Source organism: Syngnathus acus, chromosome 21 (assembly GCF_901709675.1).
Source record: "Syngnathus acus chromosome 21, fSynAcu1.2, whole genome shotgun sequence".
NCBI classification, from domain to species: Eukaryota; Metazoa; Chordata; class Actinopteri; order Syngnathiformes; family Syngnathidae; genus Syngnathus; species Syngnathus acus.
The window spans coordinates 9,991,545-10,009,706 of record NC_051105.1 but is presented as its reverse complement, the minus strand read 5'-3'; the positions used below and the strand labels follow the sequence as shown (position 1 = coordinate 10,009,706).

General features: G+C 42.0%; 2 protein-coding genes and 1 long non-coding RNA gene across 9 annotated transcripts; 2 read left to right on the top strand and 1 right to left on the bottom strand.

Moving 5' to 3' along the window:
* Nucleotides 1–3,984: 3,984 nt before the first annotated feature.
* Nucleotides 3,985–8,279, top strand: hnrnpa3 (heterogeneous nuclear ribonucleoprotein A3). Of its 7 annotated transcripts, none has more exons than XM_037240503.1 (11): nucleotides 3,985–4,131; nucleotides 5,088–5,210; nucleotides 5,328–5,474; nucleotides 5,543–5,753; nucleotides 5,833–5,922; nucleotides 6,008–6,079; nucleotides 6,225–6,266; nucleotides 6,340–6,465; nucleotides 6,760–6,876; nucleotides 6,949–7,000; nucleotides 7,106–7,566. In XM_037240503.1, exons 1-10 carry the CDS (start codon nucleotides 4,114–4,116, stop codon nucleotides 6,987–6,989), a joined length of 987 nt encoding a protein of 328 aa, XP_037096398.1. In that variant the 5' UTR covers nucleotides 3,985–4,113; the 3' UTR covers nucleotides 6,990–7,000; nucleotides 7,106–7,566. The 7 variants fall into 7 exon arrangements, with proteins under 7 accessions (XP_037096398.1, XP_037096401.1, XP_037096400.1 ...); XM_037240500.1 differs by lacking the exons at nucleotides 3,985–4,131; nucleotides 7,106–7,566 and adding exons at nucleotides 4,142–4,902; nucleotides 7,994–8,279; XM_037240499.1 differs by lacking the exon at nucleotides 3,985–4,131 and adding an exon at nucleotides 4,143–4,902.
* A 1,269-nt stretch (nucleotides 8,280–9,548) lies between these two features.
* nfe2l2a (nuclear factor, erythroid 2-like 2a) lies at nucleotides 9,549–15,450 on the bottom strand. The gene is made up of 5 exons (XM_037240442.1): nucleotides 15,221–15,450; nucleotides 12,635–12,901; nucleotides 12,351–12,443; nucleotides 12,077–12,277; nucleotides 9,549–11,113 (listed from the first exon to the last, which is right to left on the bottom strand). The coding sequence occupies exons 1-5, from the start codon at nucleotides 15,257–15,259 to the stop codon at nucleotides 9,908–9,910; spliced, it is 1,806 nt and encodes a 601-aa protein (XP_037096337.1). The 5' UTR covers nucleotides 15,260–15,450; the 3' UTR covers nucleotides 9,549–9,907.
* Nucleotides 15,451–16,372: 922 nt separating this feature from the next.
* On the top strand, nucleotides 16,373–18,158 carry LOC119115719. Its single transcript, XR_005096185.1, has 2 exons — nucleotides 16,373–16,950; nucleotides 17,566–18,158. It is a non-coding gene; the product is annotated as an uncharacterized LOC119115719 (long non-coding RNA).
* Nucleotides 18,159–18,162: the final 4 nt, after the last annotated feature.

Below are 18,162 nucleotides of genomic sequence, written 5' to 3'. Positions count from 1 at the left end.
AGGTCAACGACATGCAGTACAACAACGGTATGCAGTAAATTGAAATAAATACATGGTGAACTTTAAAAGTAGATCTCTAAATCAAAATTGCCAGTCACCAAGTCTTTTGTTCATTAGACAACAGTGTTCCCTATCATTGCACGATGATGGGAACAACCAAACAAATATAATTAAAATTGAGTCAACAGCCAGACATGTCATCACAGGGGGAAAATAACCATTTCTTGTCTGGCAACCATGTTTAGCATCTGCATGCTGTGATGAGAGTACAAAGCTTTGTCTTTTCGTGGACCATGCTGCCATCTAGTGGAGATGAACAAAAACATTGCTGATGCTTTGATGACGAAATCCTCCGCATTTTTTGAAGTGCCGTGCGTGTCTTGGTACGCCTGAATGGATATTATTATCCATCTATTAAATAATAATTATTATTATTATCATTATTAGCAACCTTACTATTAGTATTGTTATTATTATTATAATGATTATTATGGTGTAGCAAAATATTTCGGCGACACTACATTTTCTCTCCTCAAGACGCAGCCAAAGCAGCAATACAATGAAAGCAATATGTTTGACAACATATTTACTATGCACACTATGCAGTTCACGTCTATCAGTGATTCGTAAAGGATCGTAGTACGCGAGCTCCCTCTAGTGGTTCGTTAATTAATGACTGCCTAAATGCAGTTCAGTCACGTCTAACGTTTTGTGTATGTCACTGTTTTTTGTTGTTTGATTTGGATTCTAATTTAATATACCTTATGTGCAGTACATATTAACTGAAGGGCAGTTTCTTTCCGGACAATTTGAGATGACTTTCCATTTTGTGATCCTAAAAATAAAATGGGAGTCTTGATACAGCACATCATAGTTTTTATCTAATCACGTGACCCAAGAGTGCTTGCAGGATGTCAGCACACAGGCACGCACACACACACACACACACACACACACACTCTTGCCTGAAGATTTACTGTACATGTTATTTTTGCTGACGGGTTGCCACTGCTCACTACCAGATATACAGCTCACCGTAATTTGCAGGTGTAAAATGGCAGTAAAGCAATATGAATTATTTAATAAAGCTTTTAATGCAGCATTTTAGTCCCCGAGAGGATGCCATCGCCTCCACTCGCCTGTGATTCAATGGATTGCTTTATTACACAAAGCTTTATAAGCAAGGACAGATTGTTAAGACCTTTTAACGATAGCCATGAAATATTAATTTGTGTTCTTTTTTTATTACTTATTTTAAGCAAATGAATTGTTCAATACCATTAGATCTTGGACTAATGCTGCCATGATGAATAGTTCTGAAATGACATACAACAGAACAGGCGCCTCGTATATATCTTGGTTGGAGAAGGCCGCATCTTTCCAATGCGCTGGACAAAATTACTAATGGGGGCTCTCTATTCAGACATTATTCATCAGGCTCAGTGCTCAGCACTGATGATCGTGAGTTTAAAAGTTCTATTGTCGGTGTGAAAAACTAACATACCTGGCCTGTTAGTTTATGATAGCTACAGACCAGCACTAATACATCAGCTTTATTTATATGGTATGACACAAGCCTTAAAGAAAGTACATTCATCAAACGCACATTGGGTTTCGCTCGACTGTACTGAAATGCTTGGCAAGAAAACAAAATCCAATGTTTAGCTGCGGTAAGTGTAACTTAAATGTATTTATGTGGCACTTTTTCCACAAATAATGGTCGCGATAAAAAATGATTTAATAACATTGTCGTCATATGTTAATTTAGTGGTGGTGAAGAGAACAAGAACAGAGACTTGTGGTAGGACTTGTTTAGTTGACTGGACTTCACTTGACTGATCATCGATTAATCGTATATTAAAGTAACTAAGGGCCGTGTTCATTCTCTCCTACCTTGTTACTTTAGATGATGAAGGAATGGGTTCGAAATACAAAAAGTCCTGCCTAGCTACAAAAACAGATATGCTCAAACCTCATTGAATAAAGTACATAAGCAGACAAGTATATTCACATATTAAAGCAATAAAAGAAATATTTTAAACATATAATTATACCTACACACCAAATCAATAAAGAAGACATAACTAGACATTTTTGATAGGTGGTAATGACAAAGGTTTTTATAACTTTATGATCTGATATATATTTCTGAGCACTTTGAAATAACAAATGTTTTTGATATATTGCCTGAATAGCTTAATGACCCTTAAGGAACTGTTTAATGCATGCCTGAGGATTTTCTAAATCACGGACACTGCCAAAGTTGTCTAAAAATGTTCAGCACTTGATTGTATCTTATATTTTGACTAATGCTAGACGACAGTTTTTGATTACTACTGAACGTTCTGGACAGAGGGAAATATTTTGCCTAGCAAAGAAAAGATATGGTTGAAAGCATGATTAAACTAAGAATATGATGACGTAAGCAAGTACATGGAGTATCAAAAGAACGAACAAACAAAAACATGGTAAGTGGTGAGTACAAACTTTGCATAGTCAGGGAACATTAATAAATTGATGATGTCACAGCCAAAAGCTCACATAATTCCGTACAAAATGACAAAATTGAAAGAATGATGAATAGGCGGTGTGCGACAGTGGGCGAAGTGGATGTATGTGCAAGAATGGTTTACAGGAAGGACACTTGGAGATAAAACCGGTAGAGGTGCCAGAGGAAGAGCGGCAGGAGGAAAAAACAACCAAGAACTCGGCCAAAGGTGATCGCCAAGGCCGAAAGACGGGATGGAAGACAACAGCCCCCATACACACCGAATCGCCCATAATCAGCACCCACCCCCACGGAACCAGCTCTCACCGAACCAGCACCCACTCCCATGGAATCAAAATCTCCTGCGAACTTGCCACACCCCCTGACTCATCACCCATCAAACTCGGCCCACACTGGCATGTGCAACTGAATATAAGCTGAGCAAAGAACCTTGAACGTTGCCTTTTCTGAATGGAGACTTTCTGCTCTTGAGCATGGTCGCACGAAAGGCCCAGCGCTGTATTGTACTTTCCTGAAAACAGAGCTTTCTTAACAAGGATTGTGATTGAACTCAACCAACCTGTGTAAGTCTAATTTCTGCTTCAGTGTCTTAGCATTTTCCTAAATCTGAAGAAATCAAACAAGCACGCAGTGAGTAAATTGGATAACAGGTGATTGGCAATGGCTTTTGCCGTGAGGCGCAGATAGCGCGCTCCCTAAATTGTGGACAAAATCCAACAATGAGATTAACAATCAATTCCGCTGAATGGACAAAATTAAATGAATCCGTTATTATTCCCATCCTCCAGTTAAAATTTACAAGATGATGTTTTTAAGCCACTTTCTCTCCAATGTGTTTCATCTCCAAGCTATAATGGCTGTAAAAGAGACAGGTCAAAACAAAAGTCATGTCTGCATTTGGACTGATTATAAATACTTAGTGTTTACAGTGTCAGAAGAGCATTAGCCTTTTTTATTGGGGTTGTATTTTCCTTACCAAGGACAATAAACTTAATGACAAGTATTGTCTGAGCCATAAAGCAGTCATATATTCAGACGTGCCGGTTAGGCTAAGCAGGCTTTGTAGCATCTGGCTAATAGATCATACACATCCGATCGTGCTGATCAGGACAATATCTAACTAAGGAAAAATCTTTATTGCATTCATAACGTTAGATTGTTCCCTAAAGAACCAGAGGACATGGACAAACATTTCTTGGCAGCATGATTGTCTTTTCATTTTTGTTTGATAATGGTAACTTGGCATGATGGGTAACATAACATAAACAAAAGGTAACTGCTACTTAAAACGCTTTTCAAGGTAACAGTAGCAATACTGGTCAGTACACGTTTAAAAAAGAAATTGTAGCAAATCTTTTTCAGGCATGTGATAAAACTTCCACCACTAGATGGCACAGGTTCGCTATTTCGTGCGGTTGCCTGTGCAGCAAACGCGAAAGATAACGCTATAAAAAACCATTTCGTTTGAGCGTGAAATAAACATGACATTTAATATTATTACTGCACCACTTGTGTTGTTTTTGGTTTTGTGTCAACAAAGAAACGTCTAGAACGCTCAAATGACGTAGACGTGTAGACTATGTCACGTGACCAGCTCTTTACTCATGGACATCAAAATGGAGGTCGGAATTCTATGCATTTTTTCTTCTCTCCAACCCTCAATTCATCAAACGTTTGCATGCTGATGTGATGGCGTCATCACAGCGTTTTGACACGTTGGCACACATGACGTAGCGTTCTTTCATCTTTGCTTTCTGTTGCTTGGCCTTTTCAAAGCTCGCTATGTGGCTTTGAATTAGCATTTTAGCTAGCGGTAGCGCATCACGTAGCTGCGAGGACGCCACGATTTGATTTTCACAGTTTGAGACAATAGCGCGAATATTTCATTTGTTAAATAACAGTTCAATGTGTGAATATTTTTGTTTGATTAAGCTAGGTCGTGTGCAGCTCGTTTTTACAGTGAAAGGCCTCGTTAAGACATGATTCTGATTGTAATACGCACTGTAATATCATTGCTCTTTAGTAAATTTGGTGTATGCCTCTCTGAAACTGATTTATTTTTGGTGAGGTTACGCGAGTAACGGCAACTAATTTCAATCAAGTACAAAGAGTGGAGATTTAGAACAGGAATCGAAGGACAGCAGAATAATAGTTGGAAGCAAAGTCAGGAAGGATGCAGATTATAAAGAGGGGTGGAAGGAAAGAAGAGAAAAGCAGGTCTGTGATGGAAGGAAGGGAGGTAAGGAAGAAAAGAAGGCTTGAGTGTAGGTAGAAAAGATGTAAGGTGAATGAGTAATAAGCAGGTCTGAAGGAAAGAAAGGAAGGTAGGTGTCAGCAAAGGAAAGACTGAAATATGAATGCCAGAATATAAAGGAACTGAGAGAAGGATAGAGGTGAAGTATTTGATTCTCGTTTTACCTAATACAATAATCAAAATATTTTTGTTTTCAATAAACATCAAATCAATTACTTTATCAGTAAATTTACAATTAATGCCTTCTGTTTCTCATGTTGTAAACTGTGGCCTTTTGTGTAGAGATTGTTTCTCATCGCATCCATACTTGTTTTAAACATGCAGGACCACGACTGTAAAGAACCCGAGCAGCTCAGAAAGCTCTTTATTGGTGGCCTGAGCTTTGAAACTACAGAGGAGAGTTTACGGGCTCACTTTGAGCAATGGGGGACACTTACAGACTGTGTGGTATGTTTTTAAGTGTTGCTATGTGGAACTGTTCAATTACCATAACAAGGACAAAAAAAAAATCCTGTCTTAAATTAATTTCTATGACAGTAGCAATAACACAACTGTGATGTTTAGGTGATGAGAGATCCTGGCAGCAAGCGGTCAAGAGGCTTTGGCTTCGTGACGTACGCCTCCATGCTGGAGGTTGACGAAGCCATGAAAGCAAGGCCTCACAAAGTCGACGGCCGGGTCGTTGAGCCCAAGAGGGCCGTGTCCAGAGAGGTACCAGAACTGCATGGCGGACGTACGTGTGCTTGGAGCTTTCTTTGTGATCATCGCGCTTGCTTCAGGACTCCAATAGACCAGGCGCTCATCTGACGGTGAAGAAGATCTTTGTGGGCGGTATCAAGGAGGACACAGAGGAGTACCACATCCAAGACTATTTTAAGAAATATGGCAAGATCGAGTCGATCGACATCTTGCAGGAACGCCCCTCGGGCAAGAAAAGAGGCTTCTGCTTCGTCACCTTTGACGATCACGACACCGTCGATAAAATTGTCGGTAGGTGACAATTTGCTACTCGTCACGCTTTTGAAGAGATGTTTTCAGTGTTTCAACCCTGCAATTTGCCCTCCTGAAGCTCAGAAATATCACACCATCAACTCGCACAACTGTGAAGTCAGGAAAGCGCTCTCAAAGCAAGAAATGAACGTGATGTCGAATAACAGGGGTAAGCGTACGTTCCACTAAATAATACATATTTGATTTACTTTTACTGTACGCAAATTTTTGTTGGACCATTGTCTTCGTTTCAGGGAGGAGTGGAGGCTCCGGTAACTACATGGGTAGAAGTAATAATTTTGGTGGTGGAGGCAACTATGGCCGAGGTGCTTACCACTGTTATTGTTTTGGCTTGAACAACACAAAGGCCAATATGTGAGCTTTTGTGGGAACAATAAAGGACACAAACAAAATGCAAATTTTCATGAATGCTGAACCGCTAATATAACAATACGCTCTTTTGTTTCTTAGACAGCTACGGTGGAGGACGGGGTGATTATGATGATTATGATGGTGAGTAGTTTCACGTGGTTTTGTCTTGAACAGACTTTCATTATCCTGTTGCATTTGGCCCATTTTTATTTAGGTCCTGGTGGTAATTATGGTGGAGGAGGTTATGGAGGACGAGGCAACTATGGAGGGGGAGGTCCCAGCTACAATCAGGGTGGTGGATTTGGTGGTGGCTGTGATGGTTACCGAGGCAATGGTGGAGGTGAAGCCTTTTATTTATTATCTCTAGAAAGATATCATACAGCGGTCGCCAATCTATTATCGTGTGTCTCAGTTTTTGTTTTCTTAACACTGTCCGACTGCCACAGATGGCTGCTAACGGGAGCAGCTAGCTTAGCGCTCTACATCTTCATTACTGCTCTTTGTCAAGTCTCGCAAAGACACGGACTCAAATACATAACTGAGTGCTAGAATTGAGGTTCCACTGTAGCTGTTTTACAGAATCATGATAATAGCAGCCAGCTTCGACTAAATTAAACGTCGTATTTGTTGTCAGGTTACGGCGGAGGTGGAAGTTACAATGATTGCGGTAACTATGGTGGCCATCAGTCCAACTACGGTCCCATGAAAGGAAACAACTTTGGTGGCAGGAACTCCGGTGGACCATATGGAGGTGAGTCATCATCCTCTTGCGAGTAAACCATCAGAGAGTAATCAGAACTTAGTCTAGCGTTTTCATTCTCAGGCGGCTACAGCGGTGGCGGCGGCTACTCGCGGCGCTTTTAAACATTACATTGGTAAGTTTGGTTTGGCTCTCGCAGCTAGCCTCGTAGCAAGAGTACAGAGTAAGCCCGATGCGAGTGCAGAATAACTATTTGTTCTATCCTGTATCCATTCAACAGGCTTCAGTTCTTAGCAGGAGAGTCGAGGCGGTGAGCAAAGGAATTGTCAGGAAAGCTGCAGGTTACTTTGAGGCATTAGAGGAGCGCACGAGTCAGACCGTTTGTGGAAGAAGGACTGTACATTCAAATCAAGACACAAGCGCATCGCATTGATACCTAATGATGATAGTTTTGTTTTTTGCCTGCAAAGCCACTGTTCCCCTTCTGTGCGTTTGGGTCTTGTGCCAGGTGTCGAGCGGTTTCTTTTTCTAAGTTAAACCCAGTTGTCTTTTATTTTTTCATTCTTTTACGTGACTTGAGATAAACCTGGTTTTTGTCCTTCAGCACAGTTCCCTAGATGAGATAAGTGTCTTTTGATTATTCGATGTGAACACAGTAAAACCTTGAAAAGTGTCTGGATTAGATTTCAGGGAACACTAGTTTGTGCAAAGCCCAAATAAAAATGGTCTAGTCAAGTCATGTGAGATTGTGTTGCCTGCCTGATGTACGTCATCACGGACGAGGTGACCCTCCGCAGTAGTGATATAGGAAGGAGCCCAGAGTGCCTGCAGCATCGCTAGTGTGGAGGATTGCAGATGACGGTCAGACAGCGAGTCTTCAGCCAGCGCCAGCACAGTGGACCAGTCAGCATTGCGAGAGAGAGAGGGGAGGAGGAAGCGGCGGCCAACGCAACGGCACGGAAGAGGCTCGCAGAGTCAAGGCTAGCTAAACCTTCCTGAAGCCAGCTAGCGAATGGACATTTGGGTGGGTGGAGGGGGGAGCATCCTGTTGAGTCAGTTTACACACTAAATATTGAGGTGTCAGGCTTGAGAAGGGAGTGAGTATTTCACAAGAGCTGACTTGAGCAAGAGCGAGCAGGTAAGAGTAACCACTTTGCTTGATTTGCAGATGTGGAAAGAGGCGGAAAGTCGGTAAAGACGCAGTAACATGGAAGGGTCTGGATGGGTAAGAATTTTTACACATATCATCCAATGCTGTTTGCCCCCCTTTTTATTATTAGGTAAATAGTGGAAGATGTATGGAGGACTGAAAGTGAGTTAGCCGGCCTTTAGCCCTGCCCACAAACAATTTTGGCACTTTCCGTCCTCCATAGTATTTTTCCAGTGACCTTAATGCATTGATGCTGTATTCTCTAAATTATGACCAAAATGATTCCATATCATGACACCGCCCCCCCCCAACCACTCCAAGATTTAAGTATGGTCATTGTCACAAAAAAAACAATGACATTTTGTTAAGTGGAGAAAAACAGAAAATGAGATTTCTTTTTCTTGGGAGCACCTGACAGTTGTATTACTCGTTGAATTTTAGTAATGTACCTCAGGATCACATTTGTGTTATTTATGCTACCTTGGCCATTTAAAACAGCTTGCCTCCCAAAAGAGAGACAGAACATTCATATATTTTATGAAAAAAACATTTGTAATATCATTGGCGTAGTAACCTAGCTTCAAATTAGCAATCACTATAGTTATAGTCAGGGAACTGCCATTGGAAACTTTCAGGCTAATTGTCATTGATGCCCAAGCTGCCATTTTATGCCAACACTGCATTCCTCCTTGCCAGCACAGGAAATAATTCAAACCACAATGCCTGAGGCAATTATCAGCGCCCAGCAATGACGCATCACCTATTTATACATTTTGTTTATAAATAAATGTTTTATTTATAAATTTTGTCAAATGTGATGGGCGCTAACCCAACCCATTCCATCCAAAGTCTTAATGCTGGATGAAATGTTGTAGCATTGGAAGGTTACCCCCCCCCCCCACACACACACACACACGCGCGCGCGCACACAAGCACAACACAAAGGAGGGTGTGTCTCTTAACATTCAATAGCCTTTGCCTTAATGTATATATGACTTGGGCTGGAATAAAAGTATTTTTCATGAATTGTATTTTTTTTGTTTTTCTTGAAAGTTATCGGTGAGATAATGTTAACATGTTTTCAAAAGTGAATTTGCAGCGTGACTACCCGTGTCACTTTCATAATCCACACACACACGTATGTGGGCTTGGTGCATGGCTCAAGGTAGTGTTTGTGTACCAAAGTGCAGGGCACGCAAATTGTTATTGTGTGTCGGTCGAGAAAACCGGCTCTGTCGAATCGTTGTAAAAGTGTCAAGCGTTAACAATCAGGCCTTTTGTTGTGCAACACGACTGCAACTGGTGTGATTAAACCATGCGAGATCACCGTATTAAAAGATTTAGGTTACTGTACAAACAGTGTTGTAAAATGAAGGCGAGCTGATTGGGAAATTGGGTAAAAGCCGATAAACTCTACCGAGTTTTATTCATTTGCAGCTACGTGAGCCTGCCAAGTCCAGAACTAACTGTAATGTGTGAGTTATATAATGGCGCCTCAGACTTTATATCCATCTGGAATCAATCAGGCTGTGATGCAAAGCTCTGCTTTCACACAAAAAATAATCACGCCATATAGCATTAGAATGATTTATTGAAAAGCATAACTTGCGCAGCAAATCAGAGGGTCTCTTTACAAATCTTTCATTTAGTTAGCATACAGAAACAATGTCTATACAATATGAATATTTACACATACAGTAACAGTTGTAATAAACTCAGATTTATATCATATCTATATTTACAAATCATCACATTGTATATGAAGGTAGAGTACAAAAGAGATAAAATATCAAAAATGTTACATTACAACAACCAAGAAGAACCAAAAACTATACAATAGTTCTGTGGAGCTACTCATGTATAAAGCTGAAAGCCATTGCCTGGTGCGACTGTACGACTGCAGTACCTCACTCGACAGATAGGGGACTTGTTTTAACTCTTGATCAAAGTCTTTTTAGTGCGTGGAACGAGAAAGACGCTGCCTTCGGTCGACTGCTGTAGTGAGAAGTCGGACGGGGAGATGTTGTTGCCGTCCTCGTCCCGCAGCATGCTAAATACCTCCAGGTAGAGGCTGTTCAGCTTCCTCTTCATCTCTTTCAGGCTGCTGGCGTTGCGGGACTTCTCGCCCAGCAGACGGTCTTTTTCCTCCTTCAGTGAGTCCAGGTCGTTCTCCAGCCCGACGATGCTCTCCATCTTACGCTTGCGGCAGTTCTGAGCCGCCACTTTGTTCTTTCCTCTGCGCCTGATGTCGCGGACAAGGGCCATCTGAGACTCGTTCAGTTGGTTCTTGGAGATGAGCTCGTTGTAGTCGTCCACGGGCAGATTAATGATCATGTCGATGCTGAAGGGGATCTTGAGGGCGTTGGCCCTCTGCTGGTCTCTGCAGAGACGCAAATCCGACCTTCTTCTGCGCTTATCTTTGGTGAACGGCGAGGAGCTGTGGCCGCTGTCCTCGGCCGGATCTGACGGTTCTTGTTTGGTCTCATCATCCTCGGTTTGGATCTGGCCCACCAATGTGGTCAGAGGAAATGCTTGCTGGAGGTCATTGGGTTGAAAATTTAAAGAGAACATCTCTGAGTAGTCCGATTTTGCGCTGCCAGGGTTCTGGTCCATCTCCTCCATGTCGGAATCGCTGCCGTCAAAACACTCTTCTCCGTATAGGGATTTCGCAGGTGAGCAAGAGTGGGGACTTGAGCCTAGTCCAGAGTCTAAGTCGGGCACTTCTGCAGACAAATTGTGTCTGCCCTGCTCAAATGTGTCACCGGGTGAGAGGCTGTACAAGTTCAGGACATCGGACATATTAGTTTCGTTTCCCTCAAGGTCTTGTTGAGTGCCGCTCTCTTCCAACATAGTTTCTGGGTAAAATGTGTTGCAAAAGCTATTAAGGTTGAAATGAGTGTTTAACTCAGGCACTTCTGGCTTTATTTCGTTCCCGTTGTCTGCTGGTGTCACACTGGGAACTGAGCCATCAAATGTATTCATAAAACCTGAAGGACACGTATTTAAATTGTTTTTCTCTTGGACTGGACTGGAAATTGGATAAAACGAGTAGTTTGGATCCTGTGCTTCGGGTTTGTTTGGAAGTGGATATGCCGCAGTTTTCAGTGTGTCTTCTTCCAATTGCTGGCTAAGACATTGCTAGAAAGAGGGAAAAAATGAAAAAAATAAATAAACAGCAACTTCAATGGAACATTTTGGGGGGGGGTTAGTAAGTTCGTTTTAAATCCAAGACAGTTTTTACCCTAAAAGGCCACCGTACTCAGTGGTATGTAATGCTAGTAAGCTAGCCTAAGTGAGTGGAAGAATTTAGCAGACTTCGTCAGACACGTACTACCATTCAGCTTGCGTCATAGAGATTCGCTGTTGTTTTTTCGGGCACACCCGGGAACTAATTGACTAATTATAAACAAGTTGGCACAGGAGAGCGAAAGTAGTCATAAGATATTTTTTTCCAAAACACAATTTAAAAACTATGTCCAGGTATACGGAATTTCTATTCTGTAACTCCCTTTGTGCTTATTTACGCAACGACTAGATATTCCTCCTGACTGTGCTAGCAAGGTGGGTCCAGCGTTATCTCCAAGACGCAGCAGGGTGGGACTCGTCCAGAGCCTGTCCGTACAAGCGACTGTTGTGAAACACAAGCCTCGACCTCGAGCTGCAGGTCCACCAGGTTCTGCAATAGTTTTTTCCCTGCTGTCGTCAGACTGTTGAACATTCAAACGTAGCATTCCTCTGCACACTTGTAAATACTGCTTTTGTCTCCTGCACTGTTTACATACTTTATCACTGCTGCACTTTGTACTTTATAATTATCTTATTTCATTTTTTTTATATAGAATGTCACTTTTTAACCAGCCGAAATACCACTACATTGTTGAAAGCCGTATGCAACGAAATTTCGTTTTGTACACACCTAGTGTTGACAAAATGACAATAAAGTTTGTCTAAGTCTAAGTCTGTTATGAACGCCTTCCGAAAACAAAAACTGTTTAAAGTCGCCGTAATGCTACTGTGGCGCTGCCAGTATCGTAAGTATTTAAAGTGAAACTATCTGCGTGTTTGTACATTTGGTACGGGTTAAAATTGCACAGCTCGTACCTGCAGCTCAGGCAGTGACAGGAGCTCCATCCAGGCCTGTTCAATATCCAGCGAGCTCTTCTGTGCCAGCGATGTAGTCAGGGCATCTGGTGAAATCGTAAGCGGGGCCAAAGATGGCTGCTCGGGGGACATCATGGCAACGCTGCTGCTGCGGCTGCCGGATACGGAGGCGCCACTCGAGTCCAGGCAAATAGGCGCATCCTAGGAGGTAAACCACGTGGTTAGGAGTGTTATAAAATGTGGTGTTGGAAGTCATTGTAACAGTTGTAAGTACCTCATTTTCCTCAAGGGGAAACGTCTCTGCGAGGAGCTGCAAGCATTCGTCAAATGACAATGGCTCGGCACGCTGCTGCGTGAAGCTGACATCCTGCAAATATACGTTGATGAACTCCGGTTATGTAGCAGCTAGCAGGTACAAACGTTTTAAAAATGTGTCATTCCAGGCACACCTTTGCCTAACTAATGACGTGCGGCGGTAACCGAGCAACCACAAGGCCGCAACCTATCCAAACAAGGTGAAGTAGCTTGGGCATTTTACACACAATAGCATGCGGGTACCTGTGCAGCCTCTGGAGGCGTGACGGCCGACTGCAGCGGGGCATTGGGCAGCTGTCGCGGCACGTATTCGCCCGTTTCCTCGTCCAGCTGTAGCCGCGCCAGAAGAGCCTTCTCCTGCTCACGGAGGAGTTGCAGCCGCTTCTCCTCCGCCAGCTCCTGCTGCCTCCGCAGCTCGTGCTCCTTCTGGCGGTGGCTGTAGTCGAAGACTTCGCGCTGGGCCCCCAGATCGATGTCCTGCCTCCACAGAATGTCGATCAGGTCCGTGTCCTGGGAAGAAAAGCCACCGGCGTGTTAGGATTAGACGGATTGGACAATGTTTGGACAGGAAAAAAGGAGCCGGCCTGTGGTGGACGTGGCCACACCCTGTCCCCTCGCTTTACCTTGGCTGACAACAAAGCCACCATTAACAGCACGAATGAATAATGGATGGGACTTATTTCCTTCGCCAGTTGACACCACAGACTAAAGTCCCGACTTGATATTACCCCGATTATGTAAAGGTGGGAATAAATTTTTCACTCTCAAGTAGTAAAAACTAGGGCATAACCGATTAATTGCTCAGCCAAATTATCTGTCTATTAGCCCCTTTGTCCAAAAATCTGTCCTTTTTCAGGTTTTCGCATGTTTTCCCCCAATACGTTACAAAATAAGACAGAAATAATGGCATACAGACAACAACAAATTTGGCAATTTCTGACAATGTTTATCTGTTGTAAAGTTGTACAAATAGTAAAGGTATTGTAAACCAAATTGGGATTAGGGACCAAAACCAAATTAGTATATTCATCACACATTCTTTAAATTATACGGGCAATTACCTCGAGGTGCTGAACTAGATTTGGGTAAACTTGAATGTATGAGGTTTTTTGTACTAGTTTAAATGAATGTCTCAGCCCCTTATTTTTTCATTGAGATGTTCCACCATAATTAGAAACTCCGTTGCTTACACATATCTGCTTAGGTTTATAAATACAGCATACACATTACACAAGCATCTGTATTTCCACTTTACTCAACGATAAACTGCACAATTTTCCCTTGTTGAATGTTTAAGCCTGTACTTGATAGCACTAAAAGCTCAAATGGATTTGCCTTCTTCAACAAACATAAACTCTCACTGCTCCCTTCTTTGAGTTAATAACCAGAACTTATTTACAGAAGGAAACCATTTCACAAGCCCCCGGAATGTTTCATCAACCCAACATGCAATGGAAGTATTTAAAACATGTGACTTATATGGACCACAAGTAGACATCATTCATATGGCTTTAATACCATTTCAGTGACCCACACATTGCCTCTGTGTTGCATCAGAGTTAAGAAGTTTACTCAAGACTCTCCATTTGGCATTCACATGGGCCCCAACAGGAGAGCTGGGCAGAGTAAGAGACTAAAAATGTAAATATGTGATGTCAAAACACAAATCCTGTTTCAGACACAAAGTCTGCGGGCCATTATCTCATCACAAATCAAATAAACGACTTCACAACGGCTTACCGTCACCAGACGTAGATTGGCCCCAGAACAAGGAAACTAGTCCATTAAATGAAAGATGCATTTCCCTGCCCTGACTTCCAAACAATGAGCAGTTGTATCCAACACGCTTAACTGCATGCCTTCCCTTTAGACAACCACTATACTGTTGTTAATGTGTTCAACTATTACAGACACAAGTCACACATGGGATTGTCAAAAGTGGGTGAGAGTTGACAAGACTTTCACATGCGTGCTGTTCATTGAACTCCTCTTAAAAAAAAAAAAAAAACAATGTCCTCAGAAGGGGACTTTCTCCTTTCATCATTTATCAGCCGACATGCCCCCTTGACCTCTCATGATGAAACACACATGTTCTAGAACAGCCCAGAATGGCCCCACTAATTCTCATTGTGTTTTGAAGCCACCATTCCTCATTCACAATTATGATAGCTTTTCTGTTTGGATGAATCAAGTCATTGGTTATTACCAATTACATTTATGTGGATATGTATAGACAGCGAGACACCCCAATGTTCTGGACATTGACAACTCTCACGGGGAGGTGTACCTAATGATATGACCACTGAATGTCCAGTCGGACATGTTTGAACATGCTAGGCTCAAGCTAAATCCGTCGTCATATTAACATGTCCGTGAATTATCCGGAACGTTGGGGGTTTCCTTTCTATAATTACAACACTGTCCAGCTATTAGTATGTATTTTGTAAAAAGAAGCAGCGTAATAACGCGAGTCGGAGCTGGTTGTGACTGGTTCCCCCTCCACCGTATCAGATCGAAGGCGATCACATGCTCTTGAGACGAACTCACTATATGGCAATGGGGGAAAAGAAAACAACACACTGCTTTTCTATTTAAGACAACTCGTCATGACTAAATCACACACACAGAGACGCTATTTTAAACACAAACTATTGATTTTGAATGAGTTTAACAAAAAAACGTCACAACTTAATGACTCGCAGAATCTAGCCTTCATTTGATCATGTTGCATTTATACTCGGTTGTCATATTAATATATTAAAAAATATATTTATTTTTTTTAAATGACATTTCAGATAGGTTGTCATACATACACCTCTTTTTATTTACCTGTTGTCCGGAATGCATCACCTCCATTTCCATCATCATGGACGCCTCTGCGTTAAAAAGACGCCTTAACGCGGCCAAAATGGTTGATTTTTAAAATAAAATGTAATTTTAGTTTCCTTGTCCTCCCGGTTCAAACAAGGGCCAAGAGATAGTCCGTCTCTGTCTGGATAGTGGAGAAAATATTGCTTCCTCTTCTTACCCAACTAACATCACGAGAACGTGTGGCCCAGCCCACTGAGCGGCTGCTTCCCGGTTATCACCCGCCCCTCCTTGCCACATGGCCCCTCCTCGCCGGTCCACCAGGCGTATGGGACAGCCTGAGCTCGCTCCTTTAACTCCTTGTGGACCGGATTATATTTGTTCATGCACTCGTCTGGGGAATACGCGTTATGACACGTTATAACATTCTGTATGAGGGATTTTAAGCGTAGTTATAAAACGGTTAGGGTTCAAAACATACTAATATGATACTGTGGAGTTGAGTACGTCACAGACAAGAGATAGTGGTTTTACAGCGCCCCCTGGTGGTTGACTATGTTGGAGGTAAGAAGGCCTTGGCAGCCTAGAAAAGATTTTTTGCAAGTTTAATGAGTTCAGTGATGCGCATTGTCTCTATATCACATGTACTACAATAGGAATTTGCTATGTAATTAAATCAACATGTACTACAATAGGAATTTGCTATGTAACTAAATCAATAAATGAAATATTGTTAAAATAAATGACATCAAATTTAGCCACAAGAAGTTGTATTATTTAACTTTCTATTTACACTTGAGAAAGCACAATAGGCTCACCTGGCAGAGATTAAATAGTTCCAAGAGGAGATTTTGTAGGCTTAAATGTCCACATTTTTTAGGCAGACAGCACTGTTCTTTTATAGTCTGTACTTGAGGCCACTTTCAAGCTATGAGTGGCATGCCATTGTTTCCTGATGGTTCTGCCATGCTTCAGGTAAATTACTCAATTTTAAAACCTCCAAGCTCTGATTACAGATTTCATTTTCTTTTTCGACTTGTGTGGGTTATAGGTCACAGTGTGGAATTTTTTTGAAATGGAGTCTCTTAATCTCACTTTTATATGATATATCACAAATAAAATTGTAACACTTTGTATTCACTGTTCTGATCATATGTATATTGAATTATTAGATCGTGCAAATAGTCATACCAACCACGTGAATTCCAGATTTAAACCATGTAGGACGGTTGTAAAAACGTTGCAGTAATATGGTAGTTAAAAGAGGACGGAATAAGACAAACTAAAAAAAAAAACTACTGGCGCTGTCACCTCAGTGCAAAGAAACGCACAGTAAAGTGCAGTCCACTGGCGTGCAATGACACACATACACACACATAGAAAAAAAGCCTCTTTCTCTTTTTTTCACCCCCCAGCCCTCCATGCTCTCCCGTGAAGCGCGCTCATGTGCACGCGTTCACGTTTGGCAGCTCCACGTCGACATTCTTCCAGCTGCATTGAGTCAACTGCACGCAGCACTCACTCGCGGCCAGGAAGAAGAAAAGGTAAAACGACGGCGACCGAAGCACCGGCCACCCCACGACTTGAATCGTTTTTGCACGTCAGCACATCAAGTGCAGCGAAGAAAGAGTGGCTTTGCATCGCTCTCTTTAGGTGGCCCTGCGACGTCCTCACTTCGCTGCCTTTCGTTGCATTTTTTTTTTTCTAAACAGACTGGCTGCTGCAGCTCACCGCTTATGTCTACCTCTCAGGTACAGTATGGCTCCTCTCTGGCTATTTCCGAACCCACTTGACTTATATTCTTTGCCTGCCGTCTTTCTGCATGTAATGATTGAAAAGGTGACGTTGTGCTTTTTCATGTTGCAAAAAGTTGCTGTCACGTTAATGCTGTTAAAGTGACAAGTGTTCCTAAATTGCTGTTAGATAATGGTCAACAAGAGCTTTGTTGACCTTGTGCACATTTAAAAAAATTTTTTAACAGTGTCAACAAGTTGACTTTGTGAAATCAGCTTTGCCAAGGCCTGTTGAATCCTCAAGGCTCAACAGGTAGAAGCTACAAGTGGAACCAACTCTGTAAAAGAGGCATTATTGTGCTGTTTGTATTAAACAATGTTCAAATGGCCTCGATTACACAAATTATTTTAAAACTTCTGCAAATGTGCAAAAGGCTCTGGCCGACAATACCTGGCTGGTGTTAGACGTCTAAGCCACCCAGTAGGCCCGTTCCATATGGAGCATTCACACCGCAGCCACACATTGACCCCCCCCCCCCTCCCCCCTGAAAAAAAAAGAAACTTTTTATGCATGAATGTTAAAAGTGTGCTCAAGTAAAACACATGTATGGCGGTTCTTGTGATTTGCTGCAGGTCAAGGGAGCAACATGTCAGTCTGCTGGAAGAAGACAAACCTATGAGGTGGCACTGTGGCTTTCCAAATAAAGTTCTGTGATACACTCAGACTCTCACTGCTCGCAGTCAGTGCATTACAGAACTTTGTTTTGGAAGTTAAATCTTCCATTTGGGAAAGAAGTCCTCAAGCATCTGGATATTTGCTACACCTTTTCTGCTTTTTTTTCTTCTGAAATAAAGTTCCTTTGCAGATTCACTCTTTTTGTCCAATTTATCCATTGTTTATTTGAATTACAATACGGTGTTTTATTTTGATTGATTGTGATCCGTGTGTGTCATATTGTTACTTAAAGCGCTGGATGGTACCATATGGAAACAGTCGTCATGCTGGTCTGGTGACTCAGTGGAGAGGAGCTCGAAAAGTCAATAGTAAACCTGTGTTGGTTCAGGTTAATTTACTAACCAAGCCAGTGGTGCATCAAACAAGTCAATGAGAAAAGAAGAGTTTGCAGTGTAACAGACGATTTTTGTGCAAGATGAAACTGCAGGTATGAATTGCCAGTTAGTCAAATGTTATACACACTGAAATCTAATAAAAACAGACAAATGAATGGA

What these genes read in the sequence shown, in the direction of transcription:
- hnrnpa3 (XM_037240500.1), top strand. Translation starts at nt 4,867, where the DNA reads ATGCCAGAATATAAAGGAACTGAGAGAAGGATAGAG. An exon ending in TGGAGGCAACTATGGCCGAG is followed by an intron (nt 6,080 to 6,224) that starts GTGCTTACCACT and finishes TTTGTTTCTTAG; the next exon opens with ACAGCTACGGTGGAGGACGG. An exon ending in CTCCGGTGGACCATATGGAG is followed by an intron (nt 6,877 to 6,948) that starts GTGAGTCATCAT and finishes TTTCATTCTCAG; the next exon opens with GCGGCTACAGCGGTGGCGGC.
- nfe2l2a (XM_037240442.1), bottom strand. Translation starts at nt 15,259, where the DNA reads ATGATGATGGAAATGGAGGTGATGCATTCCGGACAACAG. An exon ending in TTCCCCTTGAGGAAAATGAG is followed by an intron (nt 12,278 to 12,350) that starts GTACTTACAACT and finishes TTTACCTCCTAG; the next exon opens with GATGCGCCTATTTGCCTGGA. An exon ending in TGTCACTGCCTGAGCTGCAG is followed by an intron (nt 11,114 to 12,076) that starts GTACGAGCTGTG and finishes CCCTCTTTCTAG; the next exon opens with CAATGTCTTAGCCAGCAATT.